General features: G+C 43.4%; 1 protein-coding gene across 6 annotated transcripts in view; it reads left to right on the top strand.

Moving 5' to 3' along the window:
- fhip1b (FHF complex subunit HOOK interacting protein 1B) overlaps positions 1-23,672 on the top strand; it is a 110,585-nt gene that overhangs the window by 56,377 nt on the left and 30,536 nt on the right. For all 6 annotated transcript variants that reach the window (XM_048598168.1, XM_048598169.1, XM_048598166.1 and 3 more), the window contains 4 exons: positions 507-884; positions 13,970-14,569; positions 19,549-19,707; positions 23,261-23,347. In XM_048598168.1, the coding sequence (XP_048454125.1) occupies positions 747-884; positions 13,970-14,569; positions 19,549-19,707; positions 23,261-23,347 (984 nt within the window). In that variant the 5' untranslated portion in view covers positions 507-746. The remainder of the gene's footprint in view (positions 1-506; positions 885-13,969; positions 14,570-19,548; positions 19,708-23,260; positions 23,348-23,672) is intronic.

Genomic DNA, 23,672 nt, shown 5'->3' with positions numbered 1-23,672 from the left:
GAAGAAGGGTCTAGGCCGGAAACGTCAGCCTTCCTGCTCCTCAGATGTTGCTTGGCCTGCTGTGTTCATCCAGCTCTACACCTTGTTATCTCAGATTCTCCAGCATCTGCAGTTCCTACTACCCCAGTACAAACAACCTCCCTGCTTCTATCTTATCTATTTGCTTCATAATTTTACATGTTTTTATAAGATTCCCCCTCAGTCTTCTAACTTTCAATGAGTGTAGTCCCCGTATACTCAATCGCTCCTCATAAGCCAACCCTCTCAATTCCGGAATCAACTTAGTGAACCTTGTGTGCACCTCCTCCAGTGCCAGTACATCCTTCCTCTAGTAAGGAGACCAAAACTGTACACAGTACTCCAGGTGTGGCCTCATCAGCACCCTATACAGCTGCAGCATAACCTCCATCCCGCTAGCAATGAAGGACAATATTCTATTTGCCGCCTTAATTACCTACTTGTCAAAGTGATTGTCAACTAAAGAACTTGTTTCTGTTATTTTACAGTAAGGTGCTGTGAATGAAGCAGCATGGAGGAGAAGCACTTACAGACGGGATGATACATGCAGCCAGAAGAGAACTGACCGGATAGTGTCAACACGTTCTGCCCTGGAGCAAATTATATCCCACTGCGCATTCTCTTCCAGATCCCTTCACCTCCCCCATCCCTACCCTACCCATCCTGATTCACCCCTTCTGCCCCTTTCACACCCACCCACCACTCCCACACACCAATCTCCAAAGTCTATGAAAAGAATGAGCTGGCTGAGTAAGTTGAACCCCCGAGGAGCCGGCAACCGGGTGAGCCGGGCTTCGAGCCCCCGGTCTCCAGTCACAGCTGACCCTGAGACCTGCTTCATGGTGTTTAAAAACCACTGGGCACAGGTAAGGACACAACCATGCTTATGCTGGTGTATAGTACCTCAGCATAAATACAGAACATGCTGGAAATACTCAGCAGATCAGGCAGCATCTGTGGAGAGAGGAACAAATACTGTAACAGGGAAGATGGTGATGTTGTGGTCTTGTGCCCAGTGAGCTAGAGGCCCAGACTGATACTTTGGGGGCATGGGTTCAAATCGCATCACAGCAACTGGTGAAAAAAAAGTCAATTAATAAATTCTGGAAAGTGAAGCTAGCCATGAAATATTGTCAATTGTTTCAAAAACTCATTTGTTCACTGATGTCCTTTATGGAAGGAAATCTACTGTCATTACTTGGTCTGGCCTACATGTGCCTCTAGATGCACAGTAATGTAGGCAACCCTTAACTGCCCTTTGAAATGGCTAAGCAAACCACTCAGTTCAAGGGCAATTAGGGATGAGCAAGAAATGCTGACCTTGCCAGTGATGCCCACATCCCATGTAAGAATGAAATAAAAACAGATTTGTGACTCTTCACAAAGCCATATTATACTCTACATATTTGTGTACAATTGAGTATACATACGTCAGGTGCATATGGGGTAGGTCAGTGTTTAGGTGGGTTTGGTTGGATTGGTCTGTAAGCAGTTGGTTTGGGCTTGTACAATATGTCATAGTTCAGTGTGAATGAGTTCTTTAGTTAAGCACTAGCTGCCTAGTTTGAGCTTGAACCTGTTCATCTCAGGGCTGTAAATCTATTCAAACAGAATTCCTATGTGGTTACAGCACTGGAGAAGGACATTCGGCCCATTGTGTCCATGTCGGCTCTAATCCAGATTGACTTGCATGTTTTCAGTTCCTGCCTCCACCCCCAATAGCTGCGCAAATATTTCCCATTTCCCTTTGAAAGCCTCGATTGAATCTGCCTCCACTACATTCTTGGGCAATGCATTCCAGATCCTAACCACTAGTTGCATAAGAAAAGGTTTTCCTCTTGTCTGCTTCTTTTGTCATTTGCCTTAAATCTGCGCCCTCTGGTTCTCCATCCTTTCATCAGTTTACTCAAGGAGTCTCTATCTGTGCTGTACCCACCAATAATGATTTTGAATACCTCTTTGAAATCACCTCTCAACCTTCTCCAAAGCAAACAACCCTACTGCCTTGTTTAAAAAAAAGTTTTATAAAGGTTCTCCAGAACTTCCTTGTGAGCTTTATTCCTCTGCTTCTATTCCCCCTTTATGAGTATAACTGGTTGGTTTACTGCTTGAAGTATTGATTGACTCAAACAGCATTTAAAGCTGTAGAGAGGTTCAATGATGGACTAATAAGGATTTACACACTAAATGTTTGCCTTTGTGGAAAGAGTTAACTCAATAACAATAAGATGTACTCATCCACCTGAAATTTCTTAAATTATTTCTAATTGCCAATCCCCTTATTTGCTGAGCCAATTTTGTTATTGGGAATGGTCGTGATCTTTCTGAAATGAAATTTGTTCCAAAGTCTTGCCCAGTGCACTGGGATTATCCAGTGTGTAGACTTCCTGTGTCTCTGGATTCATTGGGTAATGCTAGATTGCAGAGGCCAGCCACAGCTTGTTTGGGTAATGGGAATGGCATGCTGCTGTGTGTCTGTTGTCTGGATAGATGTATGAAGAATGGATGAGTGTGTTGTGGGGTTTTTGCATTCTCTTGGACCTTCATCAACCTCTGTTAAGAAATGTCACTTCACCACAATTCTGTTGCCAATATTGCGTCAGTGAGTCCCACTTGAAATTGGATCTTGCTGCCCCATTTAAAGAAAAAAGTCGTGGTGCTTCATTGTAACTGCTGCAGGTACACGCAATAGAGTTTTGTAGTGAGGTGGTTCACGTACAGGTCAAAGTATCCACCTGGCTGCGGGGTCCCCATGTGAACTGAGTTTGGAAACTTCAGCAAGTATGTGGCTGTAACGTCACTGCTAGAATAAGAGGTGTTGCTGGATGCATACTGATATAGTTTGACAGAAGCTTTAATCTCTACCCATTTCATTCCATTCTGTATTGTGCACCTACTTAGAACATAGAACATAGAACAGTACAGCAGAGTACAGGCCCTTTGGCCCACGATGTTATGCCAATCTATTATCTTACTAAGATCAATCTACCCTGCATACCCTACATTTTATTATCCTCCATGCGCCTGTCCAAGAGTCGCTAAAATGTCCCTAATGTATCTGACTCCACTACCACCACCGGCATCGCATTCCGCACACCCACCACTCTCTGTGTAAAGAACCTACCTCTGACGTCTCCCCTATAACTTCCTCCAATCACCTTTAAATGATGCCCCCTCCTAATAGTCATTTCTGCCCTGGGAAAAAGACCTGTACTTAATCTGCAATTATGTACACTGTACCTCAGGGCTCACAATAGGTGGGGACAGGGCATCTATCCACCTTCAAACCTCCAAATCATCTTGGAAAATCCTTTATAGGGGCAACCACCTGGAGAAAATTAGTTCCTCCCCCCAAGTAGAATGAAAGGAAATGGTGAGGATGAGCTGGAATCAGAGGCTGGTTCTCTCCTGCACTTGCTGCTGATATCATAGAATGATAGAATCCCTACAGTGTGGAAACAGGACATTTGACCCAACATGCCCACACTGCTCCTCCGAAGAGCATCCCACCCAGATCCATTCCTCTCCTGCGTTTCCCTTATCTAACCCACCTAACCTAAATATCCCTGGGCACTATGGGCAATTTAGCATGGCCAATCCACCTACCCTGCACATTTTTGGACTGTGGGAGGAAACCGGAGCACCCGGAGGAAACCCATGCAGACATAGGGAGAATATGCAGACTCCACACAGACAGTCGCCTGAGGCTGGAATTGAACCTGGGTCCCTGGCACTGTGAGGCAGCAGTGCTAACCACTGAGCCACCGTGCCACCCCATAGGCTCACTAATGAGCCTAGGCAACTGATCAAGGAGAGAAACAGTCTCTGATTGGTGAAGTAGCGAGGTAAGTAATTGCTATAAAGTGAGGAGGTCGCCAAGGGAGAGCCAAGAGCTGAGAGACCAAGGTCTGGGAGCTAGCCCCTCTTTCAGTGGCTGTGGGGCCTTGTTTCACTGAGGTGGGGGAATAGTGAGAAGCAAGGACGTTGCAAATAGTTGGAGGGTTGGAAGTAGCTGCAAGGAATTAGATCGGGGAGAGAGAGAGAGGCTGTGGTGGATGGGGGTGGGTGACTGCTAGGAAGGTAGGTGGGTAAGAGGTAAAGGCTGCATTGAGGGGAAGAGAGTAGGAGGCTGAATGGGGCAGGACAACTTAATTTGAAAAGAAACTCTTGTTGATTCTACCCTGGGCCAAAAGGCCGAGAAGCAATAACTTATGCTTGTGATAACTGTTGATAAATTATGCTTGTGATCTTGTGACAATTTAAATATGGTGATGGCAAGGAAATCAATGTTTTCCTTGAGTGTTGTGGCTTTAAATTTAATGGAGATTTGATGATTGTTGACAATATTGATGGATTTTTCTAATTCCGCTTCTGTTTCTGTGCAAGTCCAAAAGCCTCATAAAGCAATACAAATACAGAAGGTAACGTGACTATATGAGTGAATCAGCTAGAACACAAGTAAATGAGAACGGAAAGGAGCTTTTTGAAATGGAAACATAGCCTCTGAAAAGCAAAATGTAGCCCTCAAGGAATCTGAAACGAAGCCCTCAAACAATAAATTATTTTGTAACCTGCTTTCTCTTACCATTGACTCTACTCACCCAGTTCCTGAGAGGAGAGTTTTAAACATTTTCATGTTTAGTAAGATTATTAGTTGAGTTTGAACTCCACTTTTATAAGTATCCCACTACTCCTTTTTTCCTGTAGTTCTGTAAATTTATCCTTTTCAAGAAATACATTGAATTATACATTATTATTGAATCTGCTTTCACTACCCCAACAAGCAGTATGTCATCATTATTCCAGGAGAGGCAATGATAAAGTGGATTTGTTGCTGGACAAGTTATCCAGAAACTTGGGTAATGCCATGGTGATCCAGGTTTGACTCCCACCATGGCAGATAGTGAAATGTGACTTTTAAAAAAAATCTGGAGTGAAACAATATTCAAGTGCATTGAAAACAAAAATCTGGATCATTAATGCCCTTAATGGAAGGAAATGTGACTTGCGGGTGTCCCCAGACCTGCAGCAAAGTAGTTGACTCGGAAATAAACTGGTAATAAACTGCTCTGTTATATCAAACTCCAAAAATGTCCCATCGGAATGAAACAGAATGGACCACCTGGCACCAACCCAGACACCAGAACCGTTAACAGTAAATGCAGCCCCATCGATCTTGCAAAGGCCTGCTTACACACGTCTGGGGGCTAGTGGCAAAATTGGGAGAGCTGTCTCACAGATTAGTCAAGCAGTAGTCTGACGTAGTCACACTCCTGGTGTCGCACCTTACAGACAAATCTCAGACATTCCCATCACTTGCAGAAGTGGTGGCACTACTATACAGTCCATTAGATCATAAGATATAGGAGCAAAACTGGGCCGTTCAATCCAGCAAGTTTTCTCCTTCATTCAATGAGACTCCACTTCCCTGCCTTTCCCCCGTTACCCTTGATTCCCTTACAGATTAGAAATGTCTGTTTTAGCAGTCCTCTGAGGTAATAAATTTCAGAGATTCACTGAGAGAAGAAATTCCTCCTCATCTCTGTTTTAAATGTGTGACTCCTGTAATAAGCCCTTTGGTGCTAGACAGGGAGGAAAACAACTTTTCTGTGTTTACCCTGTTAAGCCCCCTAATAAGTATGTATGTTTCAATCAGGTCATCTCTCATCCTTCTATATTCCAACAAGTACAGGCTCAATCTACTCAATCTCTCCTCATAAGGCAGTCCCTCCAGACCTGTATCAGCCTAGTGAATCTTCTCTGGACTGCCTCCAATGTCAGTATATTTTTTCTTAGATAAGGGACACACAACTGTTCACAATTTTCCAGCTCTTGGCTGACTAGTGCCTTGTACAGTTTTAGGAAAGCCTCCCTTGTTGTATATCACTCTGACCTTTGAAATGAAGGCCAACATTTCTTTTGCCTTCCTGTTACTTGCTGAACTTGATTCCAGTTTATTGTGATTCATGGACAGGGACTGTCAAATCTCTCTGTTCTGTAGCTTTCTGCAGTGTTTCTCCATTGAAATAATATTCAGCTTCTCGATTATTCTTGCCAAAATGCATTTCTCCACATTATATTCCATCCTCACCACCTGCCTTCCCACATATTTTTGTATCACCCATGAACTTGGCTATAGTACATTCATTTTCATCATCCAAGCCATTAATATATATTGTAAATAACTGTGGCCCTGGCACTGATACCTGTGGCACCCCATGGGCTCTTCTTAAGTAACCTAGTATGTGGTACCTTATGAAATGCTTTCTGAAAATCCATATATATTACATCCACTGCTTCACCTTTATCCTGCTTGTTAAATCCTCAAGAATTCTCGTAATTTTGTCAGGCATGGTTTCCCCTTCATGAAGCCATGTTGACTGTGCTTGTTCATCTTATGCATTTCCAAATTTTCTGCTATTCCATCCTTTATGATAGACTTTGACCTTTTGTCAATAACAAACGTTAAGCTAACTGGCTTAAAGTTATCTATATCCTTGATTCCTTCCATTTCTAAATGAAGGTATTACATTGGCAGTTTTCCGAGCCTTTGGGACATTTCCAGAATCCAGAGCTCCCTGGAAAATCCACTCCCTCTCTTTAATATTGTAGTATGCATCCGATTCAGGGCCAGTGGGCTTATCAGCCTTTAGCGTCATTAGCTTCCCTAGCACTTGTTCTCTGGTGATAGTTATTGTAGTTATTTCCTGTCCTTTTGCTCCTTGAATACTGAGTAATTTTGGGATGCTATTAATGTCTTCCACTTTGAAGACTGATACAAAGCATTTATTTAACTTCTCTGCCGTTTCCTGGTTCGCCATTACTTCTTCTCCAGCCTCATTCTGTAAATGGCTTATGTTCACTTTGGCTTCTCTCTTCCGTTTCGTATATTTAAAGAAGTTCTTGCTGTCTGTCTTGATATTACCTTCAAGTTTACCCTCAGTTTTTTTTTGGTTGTCTTTTATTTCTTTTAAATCTTTCCCAATCCTCTGCCTTACCAATAATATTTGCCACATTGTATGCATTTTCTTTCAATCTGATGCTATCCTTCTCTGGTTAACCATGGTTGGCTTCCTCACTGGAATATATCTCTGTTGTGAGCCATGAACTATTTTCTGAAATGTCTGCCATTGTTCCTCAATTGTCTTTGCTGCCAAACTCCTTTCCCGGTCCGCTGCAGCCAGCTGTGCCCTCATTCCTTTGCAGTCAGCCTGATTTAAGCTCAGCACAGATATTTCTGATCCCAGTTTCACTCTCAAACTATTTCCTAAATTCTACCATTACTCACTATTTCTGAGGCGATCTTTTACCCTGACATTATTTATTAAATCTAATCTCATGCCGCATTACCAGATCCAAAAAGTTTTGATCCCTATTTGAATCCACAGCATTTTGTCATAGAGTCATCGATATCTACAGCATGGAACAAGGGCCTTTGGTCCATCCAGGAAACTATCCTGAATACACTGTCTGAATTTGTCCTCATGCTTTATCTGCCAATCTGATTATCGCAATCTACATGAAGATTAAAGTCACCCATGATTAACATACTGCCTTTATTACATGCCCTCATTATCTCCTGATTTATTCTCTGTCCTACTGAATAGCTACTGTTCGGGGTCCTACAGACTTCTTATTTTCAGTACCTTCTTTCCCTTTTTACTTCTTACCTCCACCCATATGGATCCTGGATCTTCTAATCCAAGACCATTTCTTGCCATCGTATTTATTCCATCCTATACCAAAAATGCTACCCCGCCACATTTTCCTCCCTGCCTGTCCTTTTGAAAAATTTCATATCCCTAATATTTAGTTTCCAGTTTTGATCTCCTTGTAAACATGTCTCTGTAATGGCTATAAGATCATATGCATTAACCTGTATTTGTGCTGTTAATTCAACTATTTTGTTCTGAATACTAGTCACATTCAAGTAAAGCACCAATAATTTTTCCTTTTTACCATTATTTCCTTTTTTGTCCCTATTTACTATTGTTTTTTCTGTTTGAACACAGTGTCCCTTTCTGTCCCACTCTGGTTTTCAATGGTTGCCCTGTATTTCTGCCATATCCTCCTGCTTTGTAAGTCTACATTTCTCTCTCCCAAATTTTTGCTCTTTCTAATTAGGGTGGGAGGGAGATGCCCTGGGGTATCTTAACATGGACCCCATGAAGTCTCATAACTTCAGGTTAAACATGAACTAGGAAAACACCTGCTGATTTCCACTTGCCGCCCATCGTTGGCTGATGAATGATGTTAGCCAACACTTGGAGGAATTATTGAGCATGGTACAATGTAGAATGTACTCTGGGTGGGGGTTTCAATGTCCACCATCAAGGGAGGCTCGGTAGCAATACTATTGATCGAGTTGGTTGGATCCTAAAGGACATTACTGCTAGACTGGGTCTGTGTCAGGTGATGAGGGAACCATTAAGAGGAAAAGCATACACAACCTTATCCACTGTCTGCTGCAGATGCATCTGTCCATGACAGTATCAGTAAGAGTGACCATTACACAGTCCTTGTGGAGACAAAATCCCGCCTTCACATTGAGCACACCCTCCATGGGTTGTGTGACACTATCACTGTGCTAAATGTACAGACTTCAAACAGATCTAGCAACTCAAGACTGGGCATCCATGAGGAGCTGTGGGCCATCAACAGCAGCAGAATTGTACTCCAGCACAATCTGTAACCTCAAGGCTCAGCATGTCCCCCGACTAAAGCATTACCATCAAGCCAGTGGATCAACTCTGGTTCAATGGAGAGCACAGGAGGGCATGCCAGGAGCAGCCCCAGGCATAGCCAAAGATGAGGTGTCGACCTGGTGAACTTACCACACAAGTCTACTTGCATGCAAGCAGTAAGTGATCCCACAACCAACAAATCAAATCTAAGCTCTGCAGTTCTGCCACATCCAGTCGTGAATGGTGGTTGACAATTAACAACTCACTGGAGGAGGAAGCTCCATCCTCAATGTTGGGGGAGCCCAGCACATTAATACAAAAGGATAAGGCTGAAGCTGAAGAGCCAAGTGGATGATCCAGCTTGGCCTCCTCCACTGGCCCCCAGCATCAGATGCTAGTCTTCAGCCAATTTGATTTACTCAATGTGATATCAAGGAATGGCTGGAGGCACTGGATATTGCAAAGGCTGTGGATCATAACAATGTTCCTGAAGACTTGTGCTCCAGAACTTGCCACTCCCCTAGCCAAGCTGTTCCAGTACAGCTACAATACTGGCATCTACCCGACAATGCAGAAAATTGTCCAGATATAGCCTGTACACAAAAAGCAGGACATTACCAACCTGGCTTGATTAGCATCCCATCCATCAGCTTCCATGATCACTCCTTGTACCATCTACAAGATGCACTATGGAAATTCGCCAAAGCTGTTTGCGTAGCATCTCTAAATGCATCTGGAAGGGCGAGGGCAGCAGATACATAGGAACACCATCCCCTGCAAGTTCCCCTCAAGCCATCCGCCATCCTGACTTGGAAATATGTCACCATTCCTTCAGTGTCACAGGGTCAAAATCCTGGAATTCTCTCCCACAAAGTATTGTGGGTCAACCTACAGCACATGGACTGCTGAGTTCACCACCACTTTTTCAAGGACAACTAGGGATGGGCAATAAATTGCTGGGCCCAGCCAGTGATGCCCATGCCCCATTAGTGAATAAAAGATAAGTCACCATGGTTCTTTTGTTAATTAATGTGAATCTCTCTCTTTCTGTTATCATTTCAATTCCTAGTTTCTCCTGTTCACTCCTCATAACTTTGAATATTTCTGTCAGACTCCTCATTACCTGCATTCTCCTCATTACCTTCTCTCCCCTAAGGAGAACAATCGCAGCCTGTCTAATGTCCACAGGAGCTGAAGTTCTTCATCTCTAGTAAATCTCCTTTGCACCTTTTAAGTTCTAGCTTTAAGAAGGTTGTCCAGAACTGTATGCATTATTTTATAAAAGATAAAGAACTAACAATTAGACAGTAAGAGAGATAGGAAAAATGAGCCCCTGTACTGAAAATACAGAAAGCTAACAGACAGATATGAGAAATAACTAAACAATTACGAGAACTTGATCTTGAGGACATTTGTTGAGTAAGTGTACTAATATTTCCAGACCTGAGAGGTGAAACACAGCTGAGACTCAGCCATGATCAAATGAATGAGTCCATGAATGATGGAGGTACATGCGAGGCATTGCCTTTTGGTAAAAGTAACAAGGGCAGGACTTATACAGTTAATGGTAGGGCCCTGGGTGGTGTTGTGAACAGAGAGACCGAGGGGTTCAGGTACATAGTTTCTTGAAAGTTGAATCACAGGTGGACAGGGTGGTAAGGCATTTAGTATGTTTGCCTTATTTGCTCCGACCATTGAGTATAGGCGTTGGGACGTCTTGTTGGGGTTGTACAAGACATTGTTGAGGCCACTTAGCTGATTGCCCTGCTATAGGAAGGATATTTTTAAATTGGAAAGGGTTCCAGAAAAGATTTACCAGAATTTTGCCAAGACTGGAGGGTTGAGTTATAAGGATAGGCTGAGACTTTTTTCAGTGGAGCATAGGAGGCTGAGAGGTGACCATATAGAGGTTTGTAATATCATGACGGGAATGGATAGGGTGAATAGAACATAGAACATAGAACAGTACAGCACAGTACAGGCCCTTCGGCCCACAATGTTGTGCAAAACTTTTACCCTAAACCTAAGGTCTTTTCTAACCTCCCCCGCTACCTTATACTGTCATCCATATGCCTATCTAATAGCCACTTAAATGCCCCTAATGAGGCCGACTCCACTACCCTCTCCGGCAATGCATTCCACGCCCCTACCACTCTCTGAGTAAAGAACCTACCTCTGACCTCTCCCCGATATCTACCTCCTTTCACTTTAAAACTATGTCCCTTCGTAAAAGCTACCTCCACCCTAGGAAAAAGGTCTCTGGCTGTCTATCTATACCTCTGATCATTTTGTACACCTGTACCAAGTCACCTCTCATCCTTCATCGTTCTAAAGAGAAAAGCCCTAGCTCTCTCAACCTTTTCTCGTAAGACCTTCCCTCCATTCCAGGCAACATCCTGGTAAATCTCCTCTGCATCTTTTCTAACACTTCCACATCTTTCCTGTAATGAGGTGACCAGAACTGGACACAATACTCCAGATGTGGCCGAACCAGGGTTTTGTATAGCTGGAGCATAACTTCACGGCTTTTGAACTCAATCCCTCCATTAATGAAAGCTAACACACCATATGCCTTCTTAACAACTCTATCCACCTGGGTGGCAGCTCTCAGGGAACTGTGGACATGAACCCCAAGATCCTTCTGCTCCTCCACACTGCCAAGAATCTTTCTGTTAACCCTGTATTGTGCTTTCAAGTTTGTCCTTGCAAAATGAATCACCTCAGACTTTTCAGGGTTAAACTCCATCTGCCACTTCTCAGCCCAGCTCTGCATCCTATCAATGTCCCTTTGTAACCTGGAACAGGCCTCCGCACTGTCCACAAAGTGACCCATCTTCGTATCATCCACGAACTTGCTAATCCACCCTTCCACTCCTTCATCCAAATCATTTACAAAAATCACAAATAGAAGAGGACCCAGAACAGATCCTTGTGGTACACCACTCATAACTGAACACCATGTTGAATATTTTCCGTCCATTACCACCCTTTGTCTTCTAAGGGTCAGCCAATTCTGAATCCAATCTGCCACATTTCCCCCTATCCCATGCCTCCTTACCTTCTGCATGAGCCTACCATGGGGAACCTTATCAAACGCCTTACTTAAATCCATGTATACCACATCCACTGCTCCACCTTCATCCACGTGTTTGGTCACCTCTTCAAAGAATTCAATAAGGTTTGTGAGGCATGATCTACCCCTCACAAATCCATGCTGACTATCACGAATCAAACTGTGCCTTTCCAAGTGATCATAAATCCTGTCTCTCAGAGCCCTTTCCAATAATTTTCCCACCACTGACATAAGACTAACTGGCCTGTAATTTCCGGGGTTATCCCTGTTCCCTTTTTTGAACAAGGGAATGACGTTTGCCTCTTTCCAATCTTCCGGCACTATACCCGTGGACAGTGAGGACGAAAAAATCATCGCCAAAGACCCTGTGATCTCGTCCCTTGCTTCCCAAAGAATCCTTGGATAAATCCCATTAGGCCCGGGGGACTTATCTACCTGCAACTTCCTCAGAATTCCTAGCACATCTTCTTTACTAGGATCAACCTCCTCTAGCCTGCCTGCCTGTTTCACAACGTCCTCCTCTACAACTAGGTCCCTCTCAGTTGTGAATACTGAAGAAAAGTATTCATTAAGGACCTCTCCTATCTCTTTAGGCTCTGTGCACAAATTCCCTTTACAATCCTTGATCGGCCCTACCCTTTCTCTGGTCATTCTCTTATTCTGCACATATGTGTAAAAAGCCTTGGAGTTTTCCATGATCCTATCCGCCAAGGTTTCTCATGCCCCCTTATAGCTCTCCTAAGCCCTTTCTTCAGCTCCTTCCTGGCTAACTTGTATCCCTCTAGAGCCTTTTCCGTTCCTCTTTTCCTAAACCTTACATAAGCCTCCTTCTTCCTCTTAACCAGTCGTTCGACCTCTCTCGAGAACCATGGCTCCCTCACTCGATCGCATCTTCTCTGCCTGCTAGGGACAAACATATCAAGCACATGCAGTATGTATTCCTTAAACAATCTCCACATTTCTGTGGTGCTCTTCTCTGACAGCATCTGTTCCCAATTTATGTTACCCAGTTCTTGCCTAACTGAATTGTAATTACCCTTCCCCCAATTGTAAACTTTACCCTGCTGTATGTACCTATCCTTATCCATGACTTTCGTGAAAGAAACAGAGTTATGATCTCTACCGCCAAAATGCTCTCCTACCAACAGGTCTAACACTTGGCCTGGTTCATTGCCAAGCATCAAATCCAAAGTGGCCTCTCCTCATGTTGGTCTATCTACATACTGTGTCAGGAATCCTTCCTGAACGCACTGGACAAAATCTGCTCCATCTAAACTATTACAACTAAAATGTTTCCAATCAATATTTGGAAAGTTGAAGTCACCGTGACTACAACCCTGTGACTTCTGCACCTTTCCAGTATCTGCCTCCCAATCCGCTCCTCTACTTCTCTGCAACTATTAGGGGGTCTGTAAAAAACCCCCCAACAAAGTGACTGCTCCTTTCTTATTCCTGACCTCAACCCAAAAAATAGCAAAGGTCTTTTCCCTGAGGTGGCTGAATTCAAAACTAGGGGCATATTTTTAAGGTGAAAGGAGGAAGATTTAAAAGGGACCTGTGGGGCAAGGCTTTCACACAGAGTGGTTCATGTGTGGAATGAACTGCCAGAGGAAGTGGAAGATGCAGATACAGTTACAACATTTAGAAGACATTTAAGAGTGGTGTGGTGGCACAGTGGTTAGCACTACTGCCTCACAGCGCCCGGACCCAGGTTTGATTCCACCCTTGGGCGACTGTCTGTGTGGAGTTTGCACATTCTGCCCGTGTCTGCGTGGGTTTCCTCCGGGTGCTCCAGTTTCCTTCCACAGTCCAAAAGTGTGCAGGTTAGGTGGATTGGCCATGCTAAATTGCCTGTAGTGTTCAGGGATGTGTAGATTAGGTGGGTTATAGTAGGATAGATCTGGGTGGGATGATCTGAGGGTTGGTGTGGACTTGTTAGGCCAAAGGGCCTGTTTCCACACTGTTAGGGATTCTATGGAAAACATTTGAACAAAGTACATGGATAGGAAAGATTTGACGGGATAGGGCTAAACGCAGGCAAGTGGGACTGGTTTAGTTTGGGAAGCTTGGTCGGCATGGATGAAGTGGATTGAAGGGTCAGTTTCCATGCTGTATGACTCTGTGACTCTGTGGCTGAATGGCTTCCTCTTCTAACTGAGGCTGAACCTTTGACCTGTATTGGGTTGTGTTACAGGTGAGTCGTATTCTGGAGCGGCAGGACTCACGAACAGTGGATGAAGTGAGCGCAGTCCGTAATTATACCGATCAAATGATGTACCTGTTGGCAGAGGAGAGGCCACAGGACGATACAGGGATTGGTCCCATCCTGGAGCTCGTGATTGTGGAAGGAATCCTGGAAAGGTTGCTGAGCTGGAACCTGCGCTGGCAATTCAGCGATGACAAGAAAATTGAACAGCTGAAGCTGTATGAGCTGCTGGTCAGTCAGTCCCATCAGCAGCTGCTGCGACATAAGCCTATCCTCATGCCTTTGATGCGGTTGCTGAGTGCTTGTGTGGAACCAAGTTCCCCGGTGGTGGAGAACAACCTGGTGCTGCTTCTCAACCAGATCTGTGTGTCGCTGGCCAAGGAGCCTTCCATCCTGGAACTCTTCTTTCACAGCCAGACCTACCAGGGCCCAGCAAAGCTCCTCATCTTTTCTATTCTGGTCCCCTTTATCCATCGGGATGGTCTGATTGGACAACAAGCACGCGATGCACTGCTCCTCATCATGGCTATCTCCGCAGAGAACGACACTGTGGGGAGATACATCGCTGAGAATTCCTACTTCTGCCCGGTGAGTGCCTACCTGTGAGGGTGAGTTGGGGGCGGTAACACTGCCTGAGAGGGAAGGGCACAGGGGATGTCTCGCTGTTGGCTGGGATGGTGAGAGGCATGTCACTCCCCTATGGAGAAGGGAGGGCTTTGGTGAGCATTGCAGCAAGGAGTTGGTCTCAGCTCTCTGCACCATACCGTGGGCTCTTCCTGTTCCAGCTGTCTCTGCAACTCATCCAACTGCATATTTCACGTTGGGAACTGTCAGAACTTGTGTCTCTGCAGCCCAGTCCAGGCTTCTTCTAAACCAGTTTACAAGTCTTTATGCTGTACAAATGGAACTTTTCACTGTTCCCTGGCACGTGTAACAATAATAAATCAAATCAAAGCCACACTCGCTGTCTGACCTTTCACTGATTAGTGATTTTGTTAGATATCAGCTAAACAAACACAGAGCTGGAATCCAATGTGGGATCTTTGCTGACCTCTGTGACCCCGTTTTTCATGGTGGGAGGTTGGGAGGGGTTGTTGGAATGGGTGTGGAAGGTGGAGCACATTTATTTTAGCATTGTGCCAACAAGCTAGCTGCTGTGTATAGCCTTTAATGTGCTAACTCCCCTCGTTGGTGAGGGTTGGATCTGTGCCTTTGAGCTCTGTGCTGACAAATGAAACAGCCCAGTGTTAATCACACTCTGCTTCCCCAGTGGAGTCGTGGCTTAAGTCTCTTTTGGTGTGTTGGGAGTGGATTGGAATGTTTGGAATCTCCTGGGCGGTTACTGGTAACTGGCCAAAAGGGAGTGTTCCTTTAGCGTTTGAGAGGCAGACACAACCACTTCCTGACACCAGTGCTTGCTGGCGACTGGACTGAGATTGCAGCTATATTGGAGTTTACAGGTATAAACCTGTCATCCTCCGGAATCTCGTCCATTTCCTTGTTCACCGGCTGATGTCAAACATCTTGGAGGCCTTTTTATTCTTAAACTGGCTGAGTCATTTCCCATGTGCAGTTGGCTGTAAAACACTGCTATAAGTGCTGAGATTCTGAAAGGTGTTATGAAAATACACATCTTTCTTTGGTTGCTGAATTCCTTTCATCCTTTTATAACAGCCACTCTACATTGAGATTAATGTTCAGCTCATTCTTTGGGAATTTTTTTATTATTGATGTATCTCAAAACCAAATCCTCAAACCCATTACAGTGAAGGAGCAAGGGGATTTTCCCCAAATAGAAAAATCATTAAGCTAGTCTAAAACAACAACAGGCGTGCAGCGAGTATATCAGTATTGCAGTATTCCAGATTTCCTACATCTGCAATGTTTTTAATTTATTTTATTGATATGCAGCAAGGTCTGAACAATATCTAGGATTGGGCCAACAAGTGGCAAATGACATTCACTCTGTACAATCACAAAAAATCACCATCTCCAGCAAGCAACCAGAATGGCAGGGGATAGGAACCTGAGCAGGGAGACAGAGAAGGGGAAAACAAGTTAGAAATGAAAGATGAAATAGTCAGAAGCAAAAATAGAAGGCAGAAGAAAACAAAGGGTGAAAAATAAGTGGGGTGTAGTGCAAAATAAGACCATGATAGCTAACGGGTTAAAAAGACAAGGCTAAAGGCAATGTGTACAGTGCATTCACAATAAGGTAATTGAATTAGCAGTGCAAATAGTTACAGGGTTACGATACAGTAGGTATAGTTTCAATCACAGAGACATGGCTGCAGATAACCAAGGACTGGAACTGAACCTCTGAGGGGTATTCAAGATTTAGGAAGGACAGAAAAATAAGGAAAGGAGGGTTGAGGTAGCATTGTTAGTAAAGGTGGACTCAATACAGTAGTGAGGAAGGATATTGGCTTGGAGACTCATGAACTCTGTGTAGGTGAAGTTAGGGGATAGAAACTGTTTGTATGGTTGTCTATAGCCCCCAAACAGTAGCATTTATGTAAGAGAAAGCATTAAACAGGAAAAAGGAGATGGATACTATAAAGGTACAACTGTAATCATGGGTGACTTTAATCTACGTATTGATCGGACAACCGAATTAGCAATAATATTGTGGAGGAGGATTGTTTTAGGCCAATACTTTGAAGAACCAACTGGAGAGGAGGCTATTCCAGCCTTGGTATTGTGCAATGAGAAAATGTTAATTAACAGTCACCATGTGCAGGGTGTAGTTGGGAAGAAACAACCATAATGTAATATAGTTATTCATTTAGATAGAGAGTGAAGAAGTTGAATCTGAAACTAGGCTTCTGAACCTAAATAAAGAGAATAGTAAGAATTTGAGATGCAAATTGGCAAGGATGGATTAGAGAACCTTACTAAATGGGTTGACGTTGAATAGACAATGGCTAATATTTCAGGAACGTATGCCTGAATTACAACAATTCTTCGTTCCAAACTGGTGCAAAAATAAAACAGGAAAGGTGACTCAACCATGGCTCATAAAACCACAGAGATCCGTACTGGGACCTTTGCTGTTTGTGATATATTTAAATGACTTGGCTGAAAATGTAGTTGGGTGGATTAGAGGGTATGAGCTATAAGGAGAGACTAGAAAAACTCGGGTTGTTTTCTCTGGAGCGGCAGAGGCTGAGGGGAGATTTGATAGAAGTCTATAAAATTATGAGATGCACAGATGGGGTTGACGGTCAGAATCTTTCTCCCAGAGTTGAAATGTCTTATACGGGGGGCGGGGGCATGCATTTAAGGTGAGAGGGAAAAGTTTTTCACACAGAGTGGAGATGTCTGGAATGCGTTGCCAGGGATTGTGGTGGAGGCAGATACAATAGGGGTGTTTAGGGGACTTTTAGATAAACACATGAATATGCAAGAATGGAAGGATATGGGCCAAGGGCAGGCAGAAGGGATTAGTTTAATTTGGTGTCAAATTGTGGGCCAAAAGGCCTGTTCCTGTGCTATACTGTTCCATGTTCTATATTAAAACAAAATCGGAATAATGTTAGACCCAAAGAGGTGCCAGATAAAAATCCCAAAACAAGCAGCAAACCTGAGAGCTGAGAGCAGTTTAGAATTCAGCAATAGAAGAGAAAGAGATTGATCAAGAGGGGGAAAATAGAGAATAAGTGTAAACTTGCAGGGAATACAAAAACTGAATGTAAAAGCATCTGTAAATATGTGAAGTGAAAAAATTTAGTAAAGAGAAATGTAGGTCCCTTACAATCAGAAATGGTGGGAAAGAATAATGAGGAACAAAGAATTGGCAGAAAAGAATGAACACTCTTTGGTTCTGTCTTCGCAAAAGAGGTTGTGAATAACCTCCCAGAAACGTTAAAGAACCAAGGTTCTAGTGAGAGGGAGGCATTGAAGGAAATCAATATTAATAAGAAAATGTTGCTTGGAAAGTTAATGGGGTTAAAGAGTGACAAATCTCTAGGGCCCGATAATCTACATCCCAGAGTACTATAGGAGGCGGTCGTGGAAATATTGGATGCTTCAGTGATCATCGCCCAAAATGCTGTCGACTCTAGAACGGTTCCTACAGAATGGAGGGTGGCTAATATAACTTCACTGTTTAAAAAGGGAGGGAGAGATAATACAGAATTACAGACCAGCTAGCCTAACATCAGTAATGGGGGAACATGCTAGAATCTATTATAAAAGATGTGATAACAGAACTTTTAGAAAATTTTAAGAGGATTAGGCAAAGTCAGCATGGGTTTGTTTATAAAAGGGAAATCATACTTAAATCTACTGAAGTTTTTTGAGGATGTAACTAGTAGAATAGATAAGGGAAACCAGTGGATGTAGTGTGTATGGATTTCAAAAAGGCTCCTGAAAAAGTCCGTCATAAGAGGCTAGTGTGCAAAAGCAAAGCACACAGAATTGGGAGAGATAATTTCACATGAATTGAGAGTTGGTTGACAGACAGGAAACAGAGTGGGAGTAAATGTTTTTTTTCCTCATGGTAGGCAGTGGCAAGTGGCCAGACATCAGTGTTTGGGCCTCAGCTATTCACAATCTTTATAATGATCCGAATGAGGGAAACAGATGCAACATTTCCCAGTTTGCTGACAACAAAAAACCTGGGTGGAGTTGTGAGGAGGTGGCGAGGAGGCTTCAAGTTGATTTAGAGAAGCGAGTGAGTGGGCAAACACATTGCAGATGCAGTACAACATAGCTAAAAACAAAGTTATATACTGGTTTGAAAAACAGAAAGGAAGAATATTATTTAAATGGTGATATATGAAGAAGTGTTGATGCACAAAGAGATCTGGGTGTCCTTGTACAGTCAGTGATAGTAAACAAGTACGTGCAGCAAGCAGCTAGGAAGGCAGATGGTGTATTGATCTTCATTGCAAGAAGATTTGAGTTCAGAAGTGGGGATGTCTTACTGTAGTTATGCAGGACCTTGGTGAGACCATACGTGGAGTATTGCATACAGTTTTGGCCTCCTTACTGAAGAAAGAATATACTTGCCATAACGGGAGTGCAGCAGAAGTTTACTAGGAGGATGTCCTGTAAGGAGAGAGTGGTTCAACTGAGCCTGTATTCACTAGAGTTTAGGAGGATGAGGTGGAGTTTGATTTGGAGCCCTCTTGTCACCAGTAATTGCCCTCTTAGAGATACCTAATGGCAGCAGGTCGAAGTACTTGAACTTCATCAGGACAGAAGTGAAGTATGGTAAGATGTCCACCTGATTAAATGGTGCCACCTCTGAGCATCAAACCGGTCTCAGGGAACAGCATTAAACTCCAATCCCTCTGGTTCTCAAAAGTGTGTGAGTGCTGGTGATGCTTGGAACAGGCTGGTAGGTTTTAGTCCCATGTGACTGTGTGTAATATAACTCAGGTAGTTGTGCATTTTCTTCCTAGACCTGTCCTGTGTGACCACGTTTGTAACACTATGTAGTAAATCTCCTGTGCACCCACACTATTGGTGGTTTGACCAACGGGTAATTGGGAAGCAGATGATCCTGTTCTGTGTCGTGTTTGTTGTGGTTTGCCCTCTAACCTTTGACCTTGCTCCTACAGGTGCTGGCCACGGGTCTGAGTGCACTTTACTCGTCTTTACCTCGAAAGATTGAAGTGCGAGGGGATGATTGGCATGCGCTCAGGCGTGAGGATTGGATGGGAGTCTCCTCACTCACTATGTTCATGAACTCCCTGGAATTCTGTAATGCTGTAATTCAGGTACAGAGTCCACTGCTCCCGTTCCAAATCCCAGCTGTTAGCAGTTTTCAGTAAGAACATGAGAAAGAGGAGCAGGATTTAACCTAGTCTCACTTGATGTCTGATCAAGGGTCTCAGGATTTTTATGAAAACCTCTGGAGATTGAATACCCCTGAGGCTGGAATCTAATTGATATATTTAGAGAAGTCAGTCCTATTGAAAGTTAGTCTGGAGAATTGATAGTGGAAAATAAGGAGATGACTGTTGAACTGGGCGGGCATTTACCTAATTGTTCATGATTGAGAATACAAGTAACATCCCAGAAGCAGCAACAAATCAGGAAGTGCAAGTGAGGGAGGAACTCTAAAAAATCGTCACCAGGGAAATGGGACTGAGTAAATTGTTGGAGCTGCGGCTGACAAATGTCTGGATCCCTATGACTTCATCCTCGGGTCAGAAAAGAAGTGGATAGTGAGAGTGTTGATGCTTTTGATTCCAAATCCCTCCTGATTCAGGCAAGGTTCATTAGTTTGGAAAATATGAATGTAACTCCTTAATTCAAAAAGGCAGTGAGACAGAAGGCAGGAACCTACAGGCCAGTTAGCTAAATATCTGTCGTAGGCATGATGATGCGATTATGTACAGAGCATCTCTAGTACTGAAATGCATATACCGCATTATTCATTAGCGTTATAAGCAGAACATTTTTTTTTGGCTTGATGGCAGTATTCAGTTAGCAGCAAACGTCCCTCGTGCTGTGACTGCATTATAGCAGCATGAGACAGTCACCTTTACCAGTGCTCAAGCTATTGAGATAGGAGGGTAATCTGAACAAGTCTGGACCCACATGGTATGGAGGAAGATTTCCTTCTTTCAAGGACATAAGTGAACCAGATGGGTTATTACAACAACTCATAGTGGTTATATGGTTGCCATTAGGCAAGTTTTTTTTTAATTCCAGATTTTTATTAAATTAGAAGTTCACCATCTACCATGATGGGTTTCGAACATCTGTCACAGAGTATTAGTCTGTGGTTCTGGATTACTAGTTCATCAATATCTCCCTCCTCTTTACATAAGAACATAGGGACTAGGAGCAGGAGGAGGCAATTCAGCCCCTCGAGCCTGCTGCACCATTTAATACAGTCATGACTGATCTCATTTCAGCCTCAACTCCACTTTTCTGCCCGCTTTCCAAAACCCTTCAACTCATTACTAATTTAAAATCTGTTTATTTTCTCCTTAAATTTACTCAATGTCCCAGCATCCAAAGAACTTTGGAGTAGTGAATTCCACAGATTCACAACTGTTTGAGAAAAGTAATTCTTCCTCAGCTGTTTGAAATCCCATATCCCTTATCTAAAAACTATTACCTCATGTTCTACATTGTCTCACAAGGAAGCAAACATCTACTTTGTCAATCCCTTTAGCATAGTATATATCTCAATTGGATCTCCCCTCATTCTTTTAAACATCAGAGAGTATAGGCCTAAACTACTCAATCTATCTTCATAATTTACCCTTCTCCTCTGGAAACAATCTAATGAGTCTTCTCTGAATGGCCTCCAATGCAAATACATTCCTTTTCAAGCAAGGGAACCAAAATTGTACATAATATTCCTAACCCTAACCCCATCATGGTCTTGTAATTGCCTTTACAGTTGCAGTAATCGTTCCCTACTTTTATACTGTATTTCTTTGTCGTAAATGCAAACATTTCATTTGCCTTCCTTTAATACCTGCGGAACTTGCAGACTACTTTACTGTATTCATGCCCAAGGACGCCCAGGTCCCTCTGCACCAAAGCACTCTGACGTTTCTCTCCATTTAGATAATAAGTTGCCTTTCTATTCCTCTGACCAAAAGGATTTATCCTTATAAAACCAAGCTGACTCTAATGGATTGCAGATAACAAGGTGTGGAGCTGGATGAACACAGCAGGCCAAGCAACATCAGAGGAGCAGGAAGGCTGACGTTTCGGACCTAGACCCTTACCCTAACCCTATCGCAGGCCCAAAATGTCAGCCTTCCTGCTCCTCTGATGCTGTTTGGCCTGCTGTGTTCATCCAGCTCTACACGTTGTTATCTCAGATTCTCCAGCATCTGCAGTTCCTACTATCTGTAATGGATTGCATATTGAATTTCCAAGTGTCCTGTTATTACCTCCTTAATAATGGGTTGTAACAATTTCCCAATGACAGATGTTAAACCAACATGGTCTGCAGTTTCCTACTTTATTGCCTCCTCCTTTTTTGAATAAGGGTGTTATTTTAGCATCAACTCAGAATTGAGCCTAGCAAGGATGCTATGGCTGCACCCTTTATTTGGGTAGATATGGCGTGTTTAATACTGAATGCAACAATGACAATTGCTGAGTTCATAAGTTCTTCAAAACTGATTTATGGAGCAGTGTCAGGTCACGGGCTGCCATGATCAAGTGCTGCAATGCACATATCAGAGTTCACTTTTTATATCGTATTGTAATTTATTGTTACATATATTTATGAAAATACAGTAAAATGTTTATAAGTCACTATAATTAATCTGGTGCCATTTTAATTACATACATTGTATAAAAGAAATAATGCATACAAAGTTAAGACAAATTTCATTTTTTGTTCAAACCATGCTTCTTGATTTCATAAGTGGCTACAGGACATGCCTTACTATACAGCCACCAAAGCTGCCCCTGAGATCACAACACCAAGGAGCAAGCACACTGAAGCAGCCCCCACTGCCACTCACTGGATACAGAATGCTGCCTCTGCCAAAAGCTGCCTCATTGCTGCCAATACTGCAGCCACCACCATAGCCAGGAGACGGTCCCAACTCTTGGGACCGGGGCTGATCTCGACCTCCGAGGACCAATGGACCATCCAAGTTAACTCCCGAGGACCAAGGGATTGTTCCATCCACCACTGTTGCAGATGCTGCTGAAACACCAAAGGAAAAGAACAAACCCAAATCCATTGACGCTGGAATGGTTGCTCAAGCCACGACCGCCATGACCACGAGAAACAGACCAAATCCCTTGCTTAAGAGCTCCTTGCAACCTCTCTCCTCCATTGCAGCTGCAGAAGGAAGAAAAGATGAGTTTGATCCAGGAGCCTGAACACTTCCAACCCCACTGCCTTCGCTATCTTGAAAACCAACCAATCCTGTCTATCAATCTTCACGCTCCTCTCGGAAATTAGCATCTTTTAATTTCGCTCACATCAATATTTCTTATGAATGTCCTGATAAGTCTAAGACAAAACTTTGAGAAAAGGTGTCTTTGTTTTCACAAATATTATTTACCCGAGTCTTCAACTCTGTTTCTGCCTGTACAGATGCTTCCTGAGCTGCTGGATATTGCTAGTACTGTCCATTTTAATTTCAGATTTCCAGCCTCTTCCGTACTTTGTTTTAATGTTCAAAAGTACATTGTTGGCATGGAGTGTTTTTGGACGTCCTGAGTTTGTGAGCAACATAGTTTCATTCCAAATTCTGTTGGGGAAAGACTTATGAATTTGTATCCTGATCCTGAGATTTCTGTCTTGTGTACCAGACATTTGATTTTTGTTTTCTCCCCTAGGTCGCCCACCCGCTTGTGCAGCAGCAGTTGGTAGATTATGTTCACAATGGGTTCCTGGTGCCAGTTATGGGACCTGCACTCCACAAGGTAAGGCTGAGACCTGCTCCTGCTCCCAGCCGTCTGCACTGCCCCTCTGAATGCTGTCACTTCACTGTGGAATCTTTCTTTGCTTGATATCCAATCCCTTCAGTCATCTAGCATGAGCCTCTTGTCCATCTTCTCGAAACTGCCATCAATACCCCCTCTCGCCCTAACAACAACACCCACTCTTCCATTGATAAACGAACTTTGCAGTGTTGCAGTTTCAGTGTTAAGGGGGTGCTGCACTGTTTGAAGGTCAGCACTGAGCGGGTGCCGCACTGTCAGAGGGTCAGTGCTGAGGGAGCGCCGCACTGTCGGAGGGTCAGTGCTG

This window comes from Rhincodon typus, chromosome 6, assembly GCF_021869965.1.
Source record: "Rhincodon typus isolate 14 chromosome 6, sRhiTyp1.1, whole genome shotgun sequence".
Lineage (NCBI taxonomy): Eukaryota > Metazoa > Chordata > Chondrichthyes > Orectolobiformes > Rhincodontidae > Rhincodon > Rhincodon typus.
The sequence above is the reverse complement of the archived record's forward strand: the minus strand, read 5'-3'. Positions and strand labels throughout refer to the sequence as shown.